The sequence below is a fragment of the Centropristis striata genome, chromosome 19 (assembly GCF_030273125.1).
Source record: "Centropristis striata isolate RG_2023a ecotype Rhode Island chromosome 19, C.striata_1.0, whole genome shotgun sequence".
NCBI lineage: Eukaryota > Metazoa > Chordata > Actinopteri > Perciformes > Serranidae > Centropristis > Centropristis striata.
In genome coordinates, this window is record NC_081535.1 from 23,428,655 (window position 1) to 23,444,609 (window position 15,955).

Below are 15,955 nucleotides of genomic sequence, written 5' to 3' on the forward strand. Positions count from 1 at the left end.
AGCCCTACTCTGTTTTAGTTATATAAATATATATATATATATATGTGTGTGTGTGTGTGTGTGTATATATATATATATATATATATGTGTGTGTGTGTGTGTGTGTATATATATATATATATATATACATATATATATATATATATATATATATATATACACACACACATTTCATTCTCATCCTCTGCTGACCTTTGACCCTTTGGTTTTAAGGCCTAGTTCAAGGCTTTTCAAGGCTTTTTTAAAATTTAGATAACAGGGAAAAAAACATTCCAATCAACTGATTTCTTGATACTTTATTTTATTTACAATGTTGAATAAATACGGGACCATAAATAATACTTACTTACCCAAGTCAATCAAAAATGTAATATTATTTTTTATTTTAGATTGTTTTTAAGGTCTTTAACTGATTTTTTTTTTTATTCTTGGAAAGCACAACCATATAACTCAACAACTCGACCCCCTGCAGTTTGCATACAAACAACACACTGGAGTGAACGATGCTGTCCTCTACATGCTGCACCGTGCCCTTGCTCATCTGGAGGAAACTGGTGCTTATGTGAGAATCATGTTCTTTGATTTTTCAAGCACATTCAACACCATCCAACCCAACATACTCAAAAACAAGCTCACAGAGATGGGAGTGGATCTTTTCTTCATCTCCTGGATCACAGATTACCTGACAGGAAGACCACAGTATGTCAGGTTGGGGAACTGTGTTTCTGTGACATTAATGAGCAGCACAGGGGCTCCACAAGGCACTGCTCTGGCTCCATTCCTGTTCACACTGTACACAGCGGACTTCAAATACAACTCTGAGTCCTGCCACATCCAGAAGTACTCCGACGACACTGCTTTTGTGAATGGACAGGAATCTGAATATAGGGATCTGATAAGCCTTCAGTGACTGGACTCACAAGACTCTCCTACTCTACTGAACACCTCCAAGACTAAAGAAATGATCATAGATTTCCACAGACTCAAGCCCCCTCTTCAGCCAGTGAATACCTGTGGGGTGGACATTGAGGTGGAATTGAGGTGGTGCTGGCTAGGTGTATACCTGGATACTAAGTTGGACTGGTCCCTAAACACTCTCTCTACGCTCTCTACAAAAAGGGGTAGAACCACCTCTTTTTCTTAAAAGCTCAGATCTCTCGACATCTGTAGTAAGATGCTGCAGATGTTTTATCAGTCTGTGGTGGCAAGTGTGTTGTTTTATGCTGTAGTCTGCAAAAGAAAAGAAAAGAAAAGAAAAGAAAAGAAAATATTTTTTTTCTTTTCTTTGTTAAAAACAAACATATTAAAATTTTAACATGTTAAAATCATGTTTCCGTATCAGCTAAGGACAATAATTAAAATGAAATATTATTTATTTTGAAATGAAAATGTATTTAGAGCTTTAAATAACTAAAGAAATAAAAAAATATATAAAGGCTTACTTTAACTGGAAAAGCTTCGGTATTTTCATATCTTCTTTATTGTTTTACTGTTTTATTCTGTGGTTACTTTTTAAAATGTTCTAGTTGTCTCATTAAATCAGCATTTTTATTTCATTTTTACTTTGTTTTAGTGTTAAGATCTTTGTTACTGTAAAGTGCTCAATAAAGTTATTGTTATTGATATATTTATACTGCTACTATTATTATTTCAGTTATTAATATTGTATTATTATTATTATTATTATCATTATTATCTTTATTATTATTATTATTATTATTATTATTATATAGTAAATTATTACTATATAATAATAATAAAAATAATAATACAATTCATTAACTCCATATTTTTAGCAAATTGTTTCTACTGTTTATAGATTTTTAATATATGATTTTTTTAAAAAATTTAAATATTGTTAGTATGTTAACTTTTCTATTCTTATATTTTCTATTTACGCTGCTGTTTCTTGACTCGAAGTACTTGTTTCTTGATATATAGTATGTTTATATTTAGTAGTTTGTTATTTGTTATTTTGCACCAATACAGCAATAAAAATATTCAGATTATAATTATTATAAGGATTATTTATTGATTTGATATAAATCTGTACAGCATTAGTTTAAAGATTATTGGTCTACAGACTGCAAAAGCTACTTTTTCCTCTATTCAGTGCATTAAAAACAACCATAACAAGTAATATACCAAAAGCGGATCAAATGCTTTGAAAATGCACGGGTAAATAAAAGTTGTCACCGCCTGACAAACCCTCTAAAAAAAAGCCTGTCACTTATCAAAAACGGACACCTCGCTGGAATGACAGCTGATCACATCTATGTTTAGCTATCACAACACAGATGGGGATTTATAAACATTTAAAATGTCAAAGGCCACAGAGGAGCTGACCTCTGGGCTCCAATGCCAGGGGATTCATTGTGATGCTAATCCTGTTTTATCCAGTCGAACCCTAAAATAAACCAAGCGCTCTGAAGAATGAGCCGTAATCCCCATCACCGAGCCCCGTGTGCTCCTGTTCTGAGCCGTGATGTTATGTCAGAGCGGGAGCGGCAGAGCTTAGGCCATCATCAAATGAGAGCGAATACGAGCAGGTACAACACATATCATAACGGGATTTTTCAGAGCTGATTTGAAACGCATTCCACAAACACATCTGCAAACAAATGCATGCACATGCGAGATGGAATTAACATACATACACACAAACACAGAAAGATGAATAGTAAAGGATCATCCTCCTTAAATATGACTGCAGTTTAAAGGAATAGTTTGCAGGGAAATATGCTTTTTCGCTCTCTTGCAGATTTTTAAAAATCGAAACAACTCTCATGCTTGTATTGTAAATATGAAGCAACAGTCAACAGCTGGTTAGCTTAGCTTAGTATAAAGACAGAGGGAAACAGCTAGTCTGGCTGTCTGTCTAAAGGTTAAAAAAAATCAATCTATCAGCAGCTCAAAGTCTCTCTTATTAACATTTTATATCCTGTTTGTTTAATCTTTTACAAGTGTAAAAAAAACAATTTGTGGTTTTAGTCACTGGTTTCTCCAAGAAATTGTCCAGCACATAGCTCTTTAGGCTGGATTTAGGCTAGCAGTTTCCCTCCATTTCCAGTCTTTATGCTAAGCTAAGCTAACTGGCTGCAGCCTCAAATTTCCCTTTCAGACATTAGTGAGAGCAAGGCTCGACAGTTGCCAAAGCACGGTTTAACATAAATAACAGAGGAAGCAAAAAGAAAAATGTGCATCCCCTAGATAAATAAATAAATATTTGTTGCATTAGTAATGTTTAGATATATAAATCAATTTTTGTTGTTTTTCAGCTGAATTATATTTCAAGTTGAAGAAAATAAAAAAAATGAACAATTACAAAAAAGTTAAATAAATGCAAGATACTTCCAAAGTCAAGTATTTTTTTTTATTTTGGAAAAATTCAAACCAAAGTACAACATGCCTTTTAGTTACCCATCAAGCTCTTTAATCAGGATTTCCCCTAATCCTGTGCACATACATGATTTGTACTATACATGCATGAATGGCAGTGCCCTACAACACATTTGATTTATTTCATTTTGGTTTAATTTACTTTTATTTTATATATTAAATGTATTTTTTGTTGTTTACAGGAGGTTGTGTAAGTGTACTAACATTACAACATATTCTATCTTATATATTTTTCTTCTAATTGTTTTTGATTCATTCATTTTATATTATTTTAAATTTATATCTATATTTAACTTGTTTTCCAACATTTTTTATTTGTTTTTCAGCTGAATTATATTTAAAGTTGAAGGAAAAAGTTACAATAAATGCAAGATGGTTCCAAAGTCAAACAAGAATTTTTTTTTTAAAATAGTTGTGACCAAAATAATAATTTTATTTTATCTGTTATGTAAATGTATATGTAAACCAAACCAAAGTACAACATGTCTTTTACCCAGCAAGCTCTTTAATCATGATTTCCCCTAATACTCCAATTCTGTGCATATACATGATTTGTACTATACGTGCATGAATGTATATGCACTGATGGAATTTGTCAGACTTTTCTGTAAGGAGCTTTGGACCCAAAATGTCCACCAAAGTCCAGATGGCAACTTGATGAGGTAAAGAAATTGGGGTTGTGATCTCTGCAGTATGTAGGGCTGCAGCGAGGCAGCTTGAGCTGCTTGTATGTGAGGCCCAACATGCATGCCGCCTATAAACACGGCCACAATCCTCTTAGGCTCAGGTCCAACTTGACGTACATCTGCAGCGACCTAATGAAATGTATTTTAGCCTTAATGCTCTCAATGTAAAGCTAAAGGAGGAATGAACATGCACTGTAATGTGACGGATTACAAGATCGCTTTATTTGGGCTAAAAAGGAAGGAGAGTTCATGTATATGGAGCAAAATGAGATCAAAAGTAGAAATAATTCAGTTTAATGTAGCTGTCAGCTCTGCTTTCTTGGCATTTAATCAGAGGTCAGACATCTGGCCTCGGGGCTTTTCGTGTAATTGCTCCGCTTTCTCCAAATGGACAATAGCATCAAATCTATAAATTTGATCAAATCCTCAGTGATTAACTAAATGAGCTCTTTATGAAATAGGGATCCATTAGAGGAGATCACTCACCATCTTGATAGGTCATAAACCCTCGCCACGCATGTTGTCTGTAGGTCACCGACCGCTTTAATGTTGATGACACGTCGGATGGCTGCGTCCATTGTTGAAGCCCACAGATGTCAGGACATGATCACAATGATTAACGACAATAATGGGATGTAATTCAACACAATCCCTTGTGATTATGTACGTGGCTCTACAGTATCCTGCACATGAAGAGCTTTGCGTTATTTAAAGCAGGATAATATTCTACCCAAAGATACACATCATTTTTAACACTTGTAATGGATTAATGAGGTGAAGTTACTGTATTTAACCATTTAATAAATAGAAACCTTGTCTGATGTCAAATTGTTGAAATATTTTGTTTCCCACGTTTTCCCTAAGAAAAAAATATTTTCAATTACGATTTTGAAAAAAAAATTGAGATGAAATTATTTATTTTATGCATTTTTATTTCACAATCTTTTTGTCCAGATTTCTCTTCTTTAACTGAGTGAAATATGTTGATAATATTGACTGGAATATGTTGAATGTTGTTTACTACTAATTTATTTTAATACATTTAATTTATTTTTCTTATTAAAACATAGTTGATTTTTTTATCTAATTCATTTTTATTTATTCTATCATTTTAAATTATATATTTTCTATTGGAATTAATATAATTTTTACTATTTATTTTATTTATTTGTTTGTAAATATGTATATATATATTGACCAAAATCATAGCTATTAAAAATTTTACCATAGTTGAGCAGCCCTATTAAAAGTGTTTAAGTAGTAAGCTTACTTTGCATTTTGAGATTATTACCAAATACAAAATCCGCTCCACCTTTACCAGCTGAAATATAAAAGTAATGAACACATCAATGCACCACTAATCAAAATACAGTAATTTAATTTGAAATAGGCCAAAATGCATGGCACGTTTAGAATATTTTGCCAATACTGTGTTCTTGTGAAAGACTGTTGTTGGGTTTTTTTTACAATCTAGTGTTGCTTCGTTGACTTAAGTAAAAGCTCTAAGTAATTCTTCCAGTCCTGCATATTTCCCACACAGTTTCACCTTTAACACAGCTGATTATGGCTGGGCACATACCTGTTTGTATGCTGGCAATGTGGACAAGATAAATCCAGTTTCACCACATTATCCTGCTGCATTCATGTTTGGTCAGCCCTTTAGAGAGATGCTTGACATCCTGAAAGTCTAACCGAATAATAAAACACATGTGAAGCAACAAGAAAGAAGTGTCTGACAAGTGTACACTTAGCCATTTTGCCAAAGGAGAGTCAATCACCGTTAAAATTGATTATTTTTTTGCAGAGGTTTGGTGTATCGCGACATTCCGCACACCTAAATGTTCAATTCCAAGTTTTTATTTAAAAACTGATTTTTAAATATCCTCTAAAGATAATAATCCCTTTTCTTGGAGACTTATGTAATTATTTTCCTTAAAATATGAATTAACGCATGAAAACAAAAACAAAAAGGTGGCAAAAATCCAATCAATTTGCACCTGGGCAACGATTCTAGTGATCACTAGAATCGTTAGCACATTAGCATTAGAATGCTGATTTTAAAATTTCTCAAAATAACCCCTATCAATGTGCTCAAATGCCACCTAGCTAGCATTCGGCTTCATGTTTTGTTACTGATATTATAAATTAAGGCAGATAACAGGATTAATATGTTTGCTTTTGTTAGCGGGCTGTTAACAGTAGTGCACAACTCATTGCAGTGCAGAATTCCTTTTAAATTTGAGGGTTTTAAAGAAAACAACTCTCAAAATGAAGACATGGTTGAAGCAACTTATAATGAGGATCAGATCATTCTGGGGCAGAATCTTTTATTATTAGTTATTACCAGTGCTGGAGTGTACCATATTTACTCAAGTACTGTACTTGGAATGTCAATTTTATGTAACTATACTTCCACTACATCATATCACAGAAAGAAATATTGTACATTTAACTACACTACAGTTATTTTACTTTACAGGTTCATATTAATATTACAAAATATAAATAAACATATGAACTATTATTATGGACTAAGCAGCTCAACAGTACATAAAGTAACTAACATGAGCTCCACCTTTACTAGCTTACTAGCTGCAACATTCAAGTGATGCAAAATGATGCATCCAATAATAGAATATTAGTTAACATATATCATTTCAAAATGAACCATTTGGCTTCATGTTTTAGTCACTGATATTATAAATTAAGGCCGTTAACAAGATTACATTTTTTCTTTTAGCTTACTGTCAACAGAAACAGTGCACATCTCATTGCAGTGCAGAACTCCCTTTGGAAATTGTAAAGAAAATACAATTTTGCTGTAACATTAAATTGATGCAAAATAATGTATCCAATAATAGCCTATATTATCACCAAACTGATTAAACTTATTGGCCTGATTGCAGCCTCGTATTTCGTTATCAGGATCTCTTCCTGTGTTGCAAAGTTTAGGTTAAAATCAGTGTTACCTTTCTTTTTATTTGCAACCTGAAAACCTTTGGAGCCTTTTGTGCAAGATGCACAAGATTCAAAAAATCAATACCTTTACTCCACAGTTGCAGGAAATCCATAGTTTATCTGAAGTCTTCCAGATCTGAAGTGAAGTTATCGACTATAGGGAGGGACTTTGGCGTTGGAAGACCTGACAGCTTTTTTAAAATCCCAAGAGGTTTTTAAATGAGGGATGTTTTGATTAAATCTGAGTAATCTTTGTGTCCTACTTTGTGTTGCATTTAAGGTCAGATCAGTCTTTCAACATCAGGCAGATGACCGAGTGATCGGACCCAAACATGCTGATGATTCCTCCTGATCTGCAGCCAACTCAAGGTCCTCTATGCATTTTTTCCTGGTAATATTTGTTTGTGTTAACGGGATATTTTCATGTTTGGTTCTGTTTGACCTGAATGTCAAACAGACATGAATGTTTGGTCCAGTCATGACTGGAGGAGTAAGTTCCGAGTATTTTCGTGCAGTTCAGAGAAGGCTGACACTTTCAGCTGTCGAAGGTTTAGTTTGTGGAACATTTTCTGTGAATATGACAACGAGGAATGCAGAGATACTAGATGTCGGCTGGCACAGAGCTCTGAGTTTTCCATATGTAGTTCAAGACTTAGAAATAACTGTTGGCCTGGTTTTCCATCTATGCAAATCGCTGAGATCAGATTTCATCCTGAGACGTTTCTAAATAAGGACTCGGAGGTCAAGCTCCAAACAGTAACAGTACTCAGGTGAAAATCTTTCCAGTGCTAAGGAAGAGATTATACAATCATCTGGAACCACTGTTTGTCAAAATCAGCACCATGACCCCGATTACTTCCTGCTGCTAGAAGGGCAGATAAGAGACGATAACGGCCCCTGTTAAGAGGTGAATTGCATTGAAATTACCTTGTGAAATAAGCCCAAATCCTGCAGATTTTCTAGAAAGATGTTCAAGGAAAGAGCAAGATTTTAAGGTTTTTAATGTTGTGAGTCTTGCCAGCAGCGTGGATCTAAAGACTGTCTGTCGCTTGGTTGGTCCACTGCTTTGGTTCAGAAAGAAATATCTCAATAAATATTCGATTGGCTGCAAATTTTGTGCAGAAATTCATGGTTCATTGGTGAATCATGAATCCAAACCTTAGTTAGTGTCGCTAAATTGGACAAACTTGACAAAAGCTTCATTTTAGGCAGCAAGAACTGCTGCAGTACTTCTGTTTGGATGCTAGAAGTTGTATTCATCCAAATAAATAACATCTAAAGCTACTTGTGGGCAGCATGTAGCCTTAAGAGACACATTAGCCTAATCCTACAGACATCGGGCCTAGCACATCTAGAGTATCTAAGGAAAGGGGACAGAGCTTCTGCTGGTACCAAATTCTGCAAATTTGCTCAACTGTTATTGGAGCACAGAGCAACAAGGAGCCGGACTTTGCTTGGTCATTTCTAATGAACTTTGGAGATCCCTTTGGTGCTACAGGTATCAATAATTAAAATTTTATGTCCAAATTCCTGCAAAAGAAAAACTGGATTGCTAGTAGGAAATTGTGTGCTAATGATAGCACACATATTTATACAACGATTCTGTTTTTAATTGAAGGTAGGACACAAAAGACTTCTGTTTATTTATAAAATATTTCACAGCGTTACATCTTTTTTTGAAACTGGGTTGTATAGTGCAATATGAACAGTTTCAAGTGAAATTATTGAGAAAAAAATAATGAATACAGCCCGAGCCTACAATATGAAAATATAAAATATAATCCTGAATAAAAGTGAACATAAAACAGCTTCAGGTACAGTATATATTGTATATCACATTGTATGAAAGCACATAGTATCACATTGTAGTATTACATTGTAGATGTAATATTGCTGCTGGAGGAAATATCCATATGCAAAGATACTTACAGCAAAAAAGTTTATTGTTCACAACATTTCTGTCGTTTTGTTTTACCCTTTGAAGGTCACATTACTGAAATGTTAAAACGTGATACAAATTAACTTTAAAAAATATAAGTAACATAACCTCCCTTTAATATGAAATATATAAAATATTAAATGTAAACAAAACAATGTACAGCAGTGAACAATATAAATATATTGCCAAAGAAATTATATAGTCATTTTTTAAAATCTAGTTTTGACAACATACATCGCCCAGCCCTACAGTCTATGCTGCATTTATTTAAAAGTCAAAAACCCAGAGCTGCTAAAGGCTGTAGAGTCTTTTCTTTACAATTATTTTATCCACACTAGAAAGAATAAATAACTGCAGAAACCTGCTGTACACTGTTTTATCCACTTAACTTGTATACATTAAGGTAAGGCTGCGGTTCAACAAGGCCCTGCCTCAGATACATGTGACCCAAAATTAGCCAACAGTTCTCCGAAGTGTCACTGGTGTTGCCACACATTGTGATACTCTCAGTGTTTGCACAGTGTTATATCATTGTTTGCTCAAAGAGCTGCCTCAAATTTACACAGCCAACTCTCTCCTGCTGATGTAACAACCTAAAGACAAGCCTGCCTTTAGCATAGTTTCTACACAGTTAAATCAAATATTTGTATGTGTATTATTAATATTATAACAACTGTTTGTCTGGGTGTAAAATATGTTTTTAAAAGCAACACTGTAATTCACTTCATGGGGTCAAATAGGAGCTGAAATAAAATTGTGATTTCCGTATGTGCCAGTTGAGCAAAGGTTACTCTGTTGCCTAAGAAAACCTGTTTGCATTAGTCACGCCATGCGGCCTCGCTGAAACACGCCGGCCAGCCATTAATCATGTTTTTCAAGGAAACTTTTTCCCAAGAGTCTGTGCTATATTTGAATTGGCTCTGCTCTGGGGGTGCAGAGTCCCTGGCACTGTGTGAACATGTATCTAAATCACCTGCTCACGGCCCTGTCAGGACACACTACTTTCCACTCTGCCGTTACACGTATGTCATTGAAAAATATATAATTTCACGCTCAGAATGATTATCCTATATGCTGAGCAAGCTCCACATGCATGTGCTTTAAATTGAACATGACTGTGGCATGAAGAAATATTTTGTATTTAAGCTTGCAGATGGAATTTGAATAATTTTTATTTTCCTTTTTTGACAGTTTTTAAATCTAGTTTGGGGTATTTTTCTTACCATCCCATAAAAATATGCTAAAGAAAAGTGTAAAGTACAAGGAGTTTGACTGTAAGCTACTTTGCCCAAGGTGCTGCTAAAAACAAACTTTAAACAGGGAACAATGCACACACTGTACACTATAATTGGACATTGATTAACTCTGCATAAACCATAATGTGTTGCATTCAACAGCATTTCAGAAAAAAAACCCTTTTGATACAATGAGACTTCCCGCAGGGCTCGTTTGGCTATATTGAATTAATATAGTATGCAGAATGTATTATTTGGACACTGATTGATATGGAAATCACATGGTGAAAAGTTAAATTTATTAACACATTCATCACATGATATCATATGGTTTTTACATGTATGTATATACTGTTTTTCTGAGTGAGGAGATCATTAGAGTTTTCGAGCATTTTTATGACACCAGCCCAGTACTTGAGTAAATGTACATAGTTACTTTCCACCATTGCTACCTGCCTCTTCTAACTTATACATATCAGTTAAGAGTCCTCCTTCAGACACTGTATGAGCATTAAAGGGATAGTTTGTGCATTATTATACAAAACTTGGTACAATTATTGTCAATGCCCTCCTGAGGATAACCCTTTAAGGTTTTATTGATCGGCCCCTAGGTGGTACTGTGGTGGCAGTCTAATTTCATATTTGGTACCGTGGCCACACTATAACACTTAAGGCAATGAAATTCATAGGGGTGGCCCCTGTAATGCACACACCCCGACGGCAACCTCTCATTGAAAAATAAAAACTCACTCAAACAAATAGTAAAATGGTCTAGCAGACTGATTGGTGAGCCACAGCTCAACGTGGAGACCTTGTACACAAAACAATTACAGCACATTACTGGTTCAATTTTAAATGACAGACCTCACAGGTCATTGCCTGCTTGGGCCCTAATTATTTCTAAGCAGTATTAAAGGAAGTACTCAGTTGTTTTACTGAAGTAAAAATAGGAATACTACAGCGTATATCCAAAAGTATTAGAATCAAATTATACTTATAGTACCATACTTAAAATATGCATTATGCAGAATGGTCCATTTCAGAATAATATATATTCTATTCTATTATTGTCTATTACAATAATACCGACCTGTGGTCACTGCAACTGCAGTTTAAAACTTTAAATTCAGTGAAATGGCGGACTGCCACCAGTTTTGTGCTGTCCTGCAAAAAAGTTTTATTTTTTTATCAAACTTGAGGAAGATTTCTGATCTGTAATAGAATAAATCTGTAATCTGTAAAAAAAAAAAAAAAAAAAAAAAAAAATCAGTAAGATATTTTTTAACGCCACATACCAAATTGTTACGTTCATATGGGTCACAGAATGATAAAAATAAAAATAAGAACTGATAAGAACTACAAAAAAGGTAGTACAAGTTGTAAAACATACTTTGGTGTTTTAATTATGTTTTATTCATTTAAATACAAATATTTTATTAAATAAAAAAATTAAAAAGATAATCATGGATAAAAAACTTTCTACACTTGTAAATAACAAGTTGGTACAAGCTGTAAAATATAATTTGGCTTTTTATTTATTTTTTATATTTAAAAAAAGTATTTTTTTGTACACTTGTAAAACATGTTTTGGTGTTTCATTATTAACTCTTAATCTAATTATTTAAACATTTTTTAATTTTTACAAAATTTATAGAAAAGCCTACAATGATTTATTAAGGAGATAATTCAATTGACATTTATGCCACATTTTGGTCTGCTTTTCTAAGCTTTATATAAATCGACATGACAGCTAATCAATTAACAAGACTTGGGCCAATATACGTGTCAAAGATGATAATGATGGATGGACTAATTTAAAAATAATTGCTTAAGTTTTTCTTCCTTCCTTCAACAGCTAACAGACTTTGTTTCAGGTTTGACTGCACTGATTGAAACTCCACATATTAAATAAATACATAATTCAAGACTTTTGTAAATTAAATACACATTTTAGAAATACCTTCTAAGGCCTTTTTCTTTGAAAGGGAAATCAGTGCTTTTTAGGAGCATGAATAATTAATATTTGTACTAATCTTTATGGTCATTAAAAATATATATCAATTTAAATACTTAAAAAGAAATGTTCCTAAATGTTCCAGCCAAAAAAAGAAAGAAAAAACACCACACACATACCTCAGTGTTGCATAAAGAGAGTAAGCACTGCCATCTGCTGGCCGGAAGGCTGAAATAATCTAAATGTCTCCTCTTCAAAAAAAAAAAATAAAAAAAAATGGAAAAGAGCTCTCACACACTTTTATCAAACACTTTAACAATTTTTATTTATATTGAAGGTTACAGAGCATCTTACTATCAAAATAAGTAACTCAAATTTTAAATATGAATTCAGTGGTGTTAGTGGTCTCTAAATAGTTGTACAGTAAAATTCATTTCATAGAGTTCATTATATTCATCAAGATGCATCATTTTATTAATTTATCGCGACAATAACTCAGTTTAAGATGGAAGAATTTAACTAATTCATTAACTTCTGACTATGTGCCTTTGACATGTGACTGATTCAGTGGATCCATTTATTTTACAATTAATTCTTCGTATAATTACAGATCTTTTGGTCCCAATAACACGTGTACTGTATGTCCATTCAACTCCATGCTGCTTTCAGATATTTATAATCACACATGCACACAAACCGTGCCAGATTGGGATGACGACACAAAAAATGGGTTTGATTCTTTGGTGTAAATGTGACCAGGTTCGTTTCTCACAGCCAGAATTACATTCAGTGTGATTGTCTTTTTGTTTTGTGTGTTTTTAGAGAATGATTTGAGGATGAGGGATCACAGGAGGGGGTGGTTGTGGAGATGACATGTAGACAGGGCTTCACGAGTCTATGATCGTTTTTTTCTGCTCTCAAAGTTTCTGAAGTTGGCCGGCCTAATCTTCATCTCTGCAAATGCAATCGAGTGTTCGTGGCCTTTCCAGTGGAACCAGTTGATCCCCTGCAGAAACACAGATTATTTATATTTCTTAACTGTTTGTACAATTTAAAATGCACTAACAGAACCAAGATAACAGATAAGGGGCTTATTTGAAGCCTCCACATAAATTATGTAAAAATGAACACAAACACAAGATTAAGGTGAGACACTGCAGGCAAAAACATGCTTTTTAACTGGTCAATTTTGAGGTTTTGGGCTATTTCTTCTCCCATAACATGTCTTCTTTCAGAATAGTAAAAGTTATTGTTCTATTGCAGCATGTAGTACAGTGAGCGTAGTCTAAACCTTTGTTAGAAAGCTCCCACTCTTCTGCACAAAATTATGTTTTTTACATGTTCAATATTGTCATTACTGTGAATTACATTCAATAATCTGTCTTAAAATAGTAATTTCCATTAAGAATGTATGTACTCTTAAAAGGCAGTTTTCTCAAAATTATTTTTTTGTCATAAATCTCAACTTCAGCTCCACTTACAGACACCAAACTTGACACATTATTGTCTGTATTTCTAAGCTTGATATAAATCAACATGACAGCAAATCAATTGACAAGACTTGGGCAAATATAAGTGTCAAAAATGACAATGATGGATGGATTCATTTAAAAATAATTGCTTATGTTTCTACAATTATTGACACTTTCTTCCTTTCTTCTACAGCTAAACGTGTTTGTTTCAGGTTTGACTGCACTGATTGAAACTCAAGTAAAAGGCAAAAAAAATTTATTATACCCTTTTATTATAGCATATTCTAACAGGCAACTCTTTCACTTTCAGGTTTAGACTATACATAAAGAAAATTAGAAAAAAGTTTAAATGTTGCATACACAATAATACAGTTAATAGAAAGTAAATGAGCTATTATGACAAATGGCAATGGCAATGGCAAATGGCTAATAATCTTTGAAAGAAGTCTTCTAAATGTAAAAACTGACACATATATCGAGACTAAAAGAAGCACAACAGGAAGAAAAAGACTTTGAATGCCAAATAAAACCTTGAACAGGACTGAATGAATGTTGGAAAACATGTGATCAACTCTCTAGAAAAAAAAAGAAAATTATTACTACTTCCGGGGTCAGCAGCCTTTCCTATTGAAAGAGTCATAAAAGAGAAAAAACATATCTGTCTGGAGCCAAAAGATATTCTTATATAATCTTACAATGAAGATAAATTGCAAATCTTGCAGATTTGCAGATCAAGTATAGCAGGAAGCCCACAGTGTTGGCGGTGAAAGACAACAAATCTGTCCTCACATTATTAAATATTTTCCCTCAAAGACTTTCTTGGGAATCCATAACTAGACTTGTCAGGGAAATTCAAGACCAGTCACTGCTTACAGTAGGTTCGGCAAAAAATTAGAGGATAAGGTGAAGGACCAGACGACCTGTTAAAACTTTTTCTATTCTTTGTTTGGGCCGTATCATTTTCAGTAGGATGATGTAAAGAACACCCAAGGTCTACAACAATTAAAATGTGAACAAAAACATTATTTATTTCCATGTATTATTTTGTCAAAGCCCCAGGAAGCCTTTTTCCCCAAATGAGAAATAAAATAATCACGGCCTTTATGAAATAAAGTTCTACGTACCTTACTGTGACTGTCGTCCCCGTATTTCCCCATGAGGTTGACCCGATGACAGTTTTTATACCAGAAGGCACCTTTGTAGGACAAGGCGCAGTTTGTGACGGCGATGTCATTATCGTTGTCGAAGGTGGAGAAGGGTCGACCCTGGTGATACGTCATGGAGTCGCCTGGTGGGGAGAGCGACAGAGAAGCTCAGAGACCATCACGTGAATATGTGAGTTTATTCAGTTAAAGACAGTCAGTGAAAGTTTAGGCCATTTTTTTTTCTTTTGGAGGTTGTACCATTCTTCATTTTAAGGCCACAAGGTATTTTTAGCAAGGACGTAGTTATTTTCAAAAGGGATTGACCTCAGGATATCTGAATGAAAATAGGTTCTATGGGTACCCATGAGTCTCTTCTTTACATACACATCTACTTAATGCTGACACCATGCAGTTTAGGGCAAAAAACAAACAAATGTCCTCATGCATTAAAACGTGCTATTTTTACCTGTTGTATGTGAATATTTCTGCATACTGGGGTCTCTAATCAGGCTGTGAGTTACATGAATCTGGTATGACTGGAAAGCTGACACTCTTGTGTATTCAATGAGCCCAATTTTATTCATGTGTGATGATGTTAGTCCCTGTAGTAGCCATTTTTTTCTAGTGAAAGCATTGTTGTTGTTTTTTTTAACTTGAGCTCACTGTATAAAATGAGCTGCTGTGACCTCTAGGATAATCACAGCCTCATGAAACTTTACAAGCACAAACTAGAGGGTGTATAGCTTTAGCCTAGGTATGTTGACAAAAAAAGGGGGGTTTCTTAGTTGTTTAAGTGCTTGCCATCCAATTTCCGAATACACAGAAATCTTGTAAATAACCAAAGTTTTTGAAGCCAAATCACAGAATGGATTTTTCTGTGTTGTTTCAAAGGTCTTGGTGTATTCGTTTAATATTCTGGAAGGATTTTTGACCATTTTTATCCATTCTAGACATTAAAAACATGGCAAAATTCAGCACCAAACTTCTCAAGCCTTTGCTTGTCTTGGCAACAGGACTTCAGAAAGTTTCTCATCTGGCCAAGAAACTTTATTCGTCGTTTTGACACCAGTATTTACACTATACATTAAACAAGCAAGGTGTAACATGTTAACAAGTGAGTTTAAGAGGTGCTAGTAGGTGGATTTTCTTACATAAGGACAGAGCCTG

The 15,955-nt window shown here is 34.0% G+C and overlaps 1 protein-coding gene across 1 annotated transcript in view; it reads right to left on the bottom strand.

Annotated features, from left to right (window-relative positions):
* Nucleotides 1-12,011: 12,011 nt before the first annotated feature.
* The window catches only part of LOC131992721 (tenascin-like), a 32,554-nt gene continuing 28,610 nt past the window's right edge, over nucleotides 12,012-15,955 (bottom strand). Inside the window, exons 27-28 of the mRNA XM_059358389.1 lie at nucleotides 14,768-14,931; nucleotides 12,012-13,177 (exon numbers count right to left, since the gene is read on the bottom strand). Coding sequence (XP_059214372.1) covers nucleotides 13,067-13,177; nucleotides 14,768-14,931 — 275 coding nt within the window. The 3' untranslated portion in view covers nucleotides 12,012-13,066. The remainder of the gene's footprint in view (nucleotides 13,178-14,767; nucleotides 14,932-15,955) is intronic.